Source organism: Paralichthys olivaceus, chromosome 14 (genome assembly GCF_024713975.1).
Source record: "Paralichthys olivaceus isolate ysfri-2021 chromosome 14, ASM2471397v2, whole genome shotgun sequence".
In the NCBI taxonomy this organism is placed as follows: domain Eukaryota; kingdom Metazoa; phylum Chordata; class Actinopteri; order Pleuronectiformes; family Paralichthyidae; genus Paralichthys; species Paralichthys olivaceus.
The window spans coordinates 24,272,501-24,279,431 of record NC_091106.1 but is presented as its reverse complement, the minus strand read 5'-3'; the positions used below and the strand labels follow the sequence as shown (position 1 = coordinate 24,279,431).

At 44.2% G+C, this 6,931-nt stretch overlaps 1 protein-coding gene across 1 annotated transcript in view; it reads left to right on the top strand.

The window, feature by feature from the left end:
- The first annotated feature begins 1,089 nt into the window (after positions 1-1,089).
- hectd2 (HECT domain containing 2) overlaps positions 1,090-6,931 on the top strand; it is a 23,702-nt gene continuing 17,860 nt past the window's right edge. Inside the window, exons 1-2 of the mRNA XM_069538045.1 lie at positions 1,090-1,617; positions 4,418-4,559. Of these exons, the coding sequence (XP_069394146.1) occupies positions 1,372-1,617; positions 4,418-4,559 (388 nt within the window). The 5' untranslated portion in view covers positions 1,090-1,371. The remainder of the gene's footprint in view (positions 1,618-4,417; positions 4,560-6,931) is intronic.

Genomic DNA, 6,931 nt, shown 5'->3' with positions numbered 1-6,931 from the left:
CTGATCCATCTCACATCAGAACACACACACACACACACACACACACACTGTGACGGCACAGTGAAGCTGACCTTTGACCTTTGACCTCTCAAATCCAGTCAGTTCATGTTTTAATGAACATTTGAACCGAAGAAGAAAAGATTCTCTGACATGTTTGTTTATAAGAAAGTTTCACTCTTTAATGGATGAAATCAAGTTCATCAGATAAACTTCAGTCACTGATGAATCCACGGATATAATAATGAAACTACTGCAAATGTTATATTAATGTGGAGGAAACATCAACACTACTGCTACTATTACTACTACTACTACTATTACTACTACTACTACTACTACTACTATTACTACTACTACTACTACTACTACTAATAATAATAATAATAATAATTAAGCAACAGGCTGCATTTGTTTACAATCGGACAGAGAAGGACGCTGTGACTTCACAGAACCATGTGACTGGAGGTCGAGTAACGTTACAGGATTCTGAAAACACACACAAACAGACACACACACAGACACACACACAGACATACACACAGACATACACACACACACAGACACACACACACACAGAAACACAGACAGACAGACACACACACACACACACACACAGACATACAGACACACACACACACACACACACACACACACACACACACACAGACACACTGTTTCTCACTAATTATGGCCTAAAGTTAAATTGCGGCGGTGACGTGTTCGACCACAGTCAGGAAACACTCATATTAGAACTGTCAAAATAAAAGCCCAGCAGAGAGATGTGAGATTAAAGGAAACTTAATTTTCAAAAACACAAAACAACAAACAAACAAAACTATAAATATAAATTCATTCACAAAGTAATTGATCAAAATTCTCATCATCACTCGAGTTAAATTCAGTGACGTATTAATCATTCATTCATAAACTGTGAACACACTTGTTTTGTCCTTTATTTGTCTTTTGACATTTTAAATCTGAATCATTACAGATGATGATATGATCCAGACCTCCTATTCCCAGTCCCTGTGTGTGTGTGTGTGTGTGTGTGTGTGTCTCCCGCCTCTTCCCTCCAGGCACCTCCTCCTCCTCCTCCTCCAAACATGGCGCCGGGCCGCAGCGGTGCGTCCTCCCCGACAGAAGACGCAGTGAGGGCCGCAGAGAGGAGACGAAGACGCGGGTAGAAATTCTTCCTCTTCCTGATTTCAACCTCTTTTAAAAACAGACTCGACCTCGCGCTCCGCGGCGCGTCCAGAGGAAGCTTTACGCGCGGCTCCTGGACACGGTTACGCGTCAGGCTGTGCGCGTAACGGGAGCAGAGCCCACCTGTCTGACGAAGGTAGACTTCGCTCCGTCTCTTGGAGGATGTGAATGTCCCTGATTTACGCGGAGCAGCGGAGCAGACTGAGCGGACAGACTCAGGCAGGGAGCCGGAGAAAACATGCGCAGCCCCGGGAGGAGCGCAGACACCGCGGCCGCAGAGGAGTGAGAGTTTCCAGCAGGAGAAAACAACTTTTTCCACTCGACAGGATGGATGGAGAGAACTCTGCGCTGTCAGGAGGAGTGGAGAGGGAGAGAGAGAGGCTCCCACCGATTTACACCAGCTCCGCTCCAGCTGTAAGACCTCCACTCTTTCTCCTCATGTCATTCCTCTAACACACGGTTCACACGCACCACTCTGTTTGTTAACATGATCCACGTGAGTCTGAATACTGGCACAGAAGAAAGTTCAAGTTAAAGAGAAACAACCAACTCAAAATGATGTCACAGTTTACCATAGAGGCTCCGTGTCTATACAGATGCTACAGATGTGTTTATACAGATGCTACAGATGTGTTTACAGATGTGTTTATACAGATGCTACAGATGTGTTTACAGATGTGTTTATAGAGATCTTCATTGTTGATGACACTCAAAGCTCTTTTCAGTTTTTGCATTTCACTCCTTCACACAGTGCATCTGTGTGCAGCTCGTTCTCTATGATCATTAAAAAAACTGAACTTGTGAGAACAGTCATTTTAGCTTCAGCAGTAAATTTACATCATGTGATGTCAGTTTATTATTTTACTATTTTATTATCTTTTGTCTCAAAGATTCGAGTTAAATGTTTCTGCATCTGAAGTCAAACTCAGATTCGTTTTTCAGTTTTGCTTTAGTGCAGAATTAACCACAAAAGAACATTATACAACACTAAATCTACTCCACTGTATAAAGTATATATATATATATATATATATATATATATGTATGTATAGTTCAGTGTATGTTCAGTGGATCTTCATCTTCAATCTTCCTGCTCATTATTTAAACGTCTGGTTTCACGGGGACCAACAGAAGCTGTCGTACGTCACAGTGACAGGAGATTTAAAGTTCTGTGTCTGTTTGGAAAAAGCGAAGAGTCTTCCGTGATGACTCCTGACAGCAGCTCTGTCTGATGTAATCAGAGTGTTCGAGAGCCGGAGCTCAGGGTCGGGACGTGTTTCTGGTTCTGTGTCACTTCAGAGCGTTGAGGTCTCAGGCTGGTTGATGTCATCTCCGTTGTGTCAGGGAGCAGGAATGTGCAGATCTGATGCTTTTGACCAATAAACAGTCTGTCGTTGCTCAGACGGACCCTGGTTGAGTCTGGAAATGTCATAAAGTGGCTGCAGGCGTGCTCTTGCTGTGAAGAGGCTCCTGGTCCTCGAGCTCCCAGAGATCTGAGCGAATCAGGCTCAGACATGGAGGAAGGTTTAAGACGAGGTCGTCAGCGTGGTTTTCCTGGATTCACTCTCATGAACGTCTCCAGGTTGTGATGCGTCTGAGACATTTGGTCCAAACGACCTGAGCTGTGGTGCGACTCCGTCGTCACAGTGTTTTAGCTGCACAAACACAACATGAGCAGATCCCTTCTTCCTCACGGTGTCAGAGGAGATCAGGCTCACAGGTGACTCTTCTGTCTCTGCTGGTGACTGAAGTCTTTTTAAAATCCTGCTCAGTTTCTGCTCTTTGTCGACGCAGTGTCTGAACTCTGGAGTCCGTGTCTGTGTGTGTGAATCAGATCTGAGGAAACATAAAGAACTTACATGAACTAATGTCAAGAAGAATTGAGTTCTCAGGCTGAAACGTTCAGTGCTGCTTTGACTTCACTATTAATCTTTCACCAGATTCTCTGTGTTTTTCTCTCATCACACTTTCACACTCACTCACTTTGGCCTGAATCTGTCACGACTGTTTTCCAGACTTGACACAAACGACGGACTCGCTCTGTGAGCCCCCCCGACTCAAACCCAAGTCAAGTCTGGCACCGCGGAGCGTGGGCTCACATGTGGGCCTCTGGTGCCAGACCTCAGCTGAATGTGCAGACGCTGAGCCGCACTCAGACTGACGTGATGAGGCCTAATGACTGCGGCTCTCACACAAACTACAGAGTTCTGTTCTCACAGCGTGCTCGTCTCGCTTGTCTGTGTGTGTGTCTGTGTGTGTGTGTCTGTGTGTGTGTGATGTCATTGTTCAGGTTTTTTCTCCGCCTCTTATTTCTATGGAAACTGAATCATTTTGAACTTCAGATCAAAAGTCTTCCTGCTACTTCAGTTCTTCAGCACTCGAACACACCAGTGTGTGTGTGTGTGTGTGTGTGTGTGTGTGTGTGTGTGTGTGTTGCTGTCGGGAGCGGCTGCTCTGCATCTGTTGTTCTCTCCTCTTCATCTTTTCTTCTTACACTTCCTGTCGTCTGTCTCATATCTTCATCTTCTTTTCTTTTCTATCGTCTCTGTTTTATCCCTCTCTTATTCCTCCTCTCACTTTGTTATTAATCCTTTCTCTCTTTTCCTCCTCCTCTCTTCCCCTCCCCCCCTCTCCTCTCATCCTTCCCTCTCTCTAGTTTCTGTTTTCTCCTCCCTCCTCCTCTTGAATCCTTCCTTCCTCTCGTCTGTCCTCGTGGACGTTCATCAGTAAACGTTGTGTTCAGGTGTCGTCCGGACGGATTCTGGATGAATGACGTTCAGTGACGTGCTTCGTTAGCTGCCTCTCGTAGGTGGTGGCTTCGTTCTTCACATCCTGGTGACACTGAGCTTCCTGTTTGTGTTTTGTTGCTAATACATTTCATAGTGTTGTGTATTCTCAGCTGCTGTAGCTGAAGTTGTATTTGACTTTTAAATCAAGCTTTTGTTGTTGGAGATGCTGAGTTAAAGGGTTGAAGGTTTTAACGAGGTTTCTACTTTCACTCTGCTTGTGCTCTAACTGTGAGCTTGCACTCAGACAGATTCTCGGTGCTCCAGGTTCAGCTCTTGTCTTCGCGCTGCTGAAACGTCTGCGCTCAGATTCATACCTCTTCATTGTGTCACGTGTCGGATGCTAACTGTAGATCTGCTGACTGACACTGAGAGTAATTAATAACCGAACCCTCCAGCTCTGTGATGATGTCATCTTCCTGTGCCAGGGTTTGGGGCGAGGAGTCAAGCAGCCGTTCCCGTCTCTCGGAACCTTCATCTCCACGCTGAGCCAGAGGAGGGACGTAGGGGGGCGGGGCTTGACTGGCGGCATGACGGGCACCCTGAGCGGCACCCTGGGGCTCCGACACGGTGAGTCAGTCATTGATGACCTCACTTAACTACGGTTTGAGAATCTGCATCAGGAAACATGACGAGTTAAGAAAAAGACGAATGTCGGCAGACTTCATCCTCCACAGTTACTCAGAGCACGAGTCGATTCCTTGTCTTTATCATGACAATCATTTATTTTACTTTATTATAATAATCTTAATAACCTTTGCACTTTTACGTGGCACATTTTCACTCATGGAGACAATAAAGTATATTTGATTTGAACAATACTTAATTCAGCTTTATTATAACAAAACCATTGTGACACATAAACTGTCAGATATTTTCAAACACTTTATTTTCCTTTCTATGACTAAAGGTTCATCGTTCCTCTGCAGGATCTCAACATATTGAGCAGCTCAGAAGTGTTTCAATATGTTAAATAGAGTTCTCTGGCTTTGTTCTCAGAGACGGCGTGTTCCCGTCTCGGATGTAATGATGTGTTACTTCCTGTGTTTACTGTTCGCTTGATGCATGTGTTCAGACTCTGTTTACGTTGAGCTGAAACACTCGTGTCTCCAGTGTTCGAGGTTTTCAGGAAAGAAAGGAGAAGCTGTTCCACTTTTCCACTTGGTGACTGAGCGTTTAAAAAAATCCCTCTAATTGGACATTTGCAGACATTTTTATGGAATGATTCATGTTTCACAGTTTCTGCCTCTTCACTGAAATATTCTTCCTTTTCTACCTTCAGTAGATTTGACCTTTCAAATCAATATAACAATAATATGAACACTTCATCTAGTTTTTGACGGCAGAGATATAGTTTGTGTTTTATTGTTAAAGGGCTACTTCCTGTTAATGGTGAGGTTATTTCTGTCCTCTGTGAGAACGCAGACTCACCAGCCGGCTTTGTCACCACGGCTACCGATGCCAGAATAATTATGCAAACCTCCGCCCCAAATGAAAACCATATGAAAGTAAAAGCACACACACACACACCCACACACACACACACACACACACACACACACACACACACCCACACACACACACACACACAGATAGTGCAGCTTTCCTCAGTTGCTGGATAATCACCACAGTTTTTCTATTTCACCTGTGAAGTATTACCGGAGGTTCATATTTCCTTCTGCACGTCGTCACTTTTGGTTCTGAGTTAATTTCAGATTTCACTGTTACACCAACAAGCTCAGTTGTTGACACTCCCCCTTCTTCTCCTCCTTTCATTCTGCTCGTACACGTTCACCCTCTTCAGTCTGCTTGTGGACTGTTCAGGATCAACTGCAGGAAGTAACGAGCGGAGCCACACGACTCGTCCTCTGAGCTCTGCACTGAACTTTGATGAAGGGAGAGAAGATGGAGGATGTTGAAGATGACTCATGATAAAAGGCTGTCATGGCGACAGGGGTCTGTTGCCGGCAGGATTAAATTGGGTGATGCACAGGCTGACAAAGCCGGCGTAATGAATCTGGAGCAGAGATGGAAAGTTGAGTCATCAGCTTCGATCAGCTGTTCTTCTCTGTGACGCCGTCTATTTTCAATCAAGCTTCAATCAGCAGATAATGAATGTCCTGACGAGGCTGAACGGAAACAACCTGGATATTCAGGGGTTCCCTCCAGCTGTGCACTTCACACTTTTCACTTTACACACGAGATTCAAAAGTTTGTTCCTCTCATCAGAGGTTTAAAAATAAAAATGACCACATGTCACCTAAAGTTCAAGAGTCAGATGATCAGCAGACTTAAAGAATAAAACAAATACAACTGAAGGTACAGATGCATTAATACGATTAAAGTAAATATAAATAAAGTAAATGACACAACAGGCTGGATGTGAACCTTTGACCTCGATGTCTAAATCTACGGCTGCTCTGCTGTAACCTTTGGATTCGATCACGTTCATTTGTCCGTCTGTCCACCTCTGAATTTGTGAAGCTTTTATCTGCTGCTTGTTCAATCTGTCCACACCTCCAGAATGAGCACCCACAATGCACCTGGACAGGCCTGCTCGAGACAATAGTTACTGTGGAGACAGAGACGGCAGGAGGCTGATTAAAAACAAAATGGATAGATGGTGAAGAGGAGAGGGAGGATGGGTGAACATGTGTGGGTCTGCAGCCTGTGATTACACACTGATGTGTGTGTGTGTGTGTGTGTGTGTGTGTGTGTGTGTGTGTGTGTCTTCACCTCCTCCTTCATATAAGCTGTGTTTTGTTACTGGCATCAGTTCAATTGATCATTATAAGAAAATGAACTGAAGATTCCAGTCAACAGAACAAATAACATTTCAAAAGTCATCTCATGGAGTGTTGTGATTTTGACTCAACATTTTCCAGATAATAACCTGAACATGTTTTTAGGATCACAATCGAAAGAAGAAATAATCTTTGTCA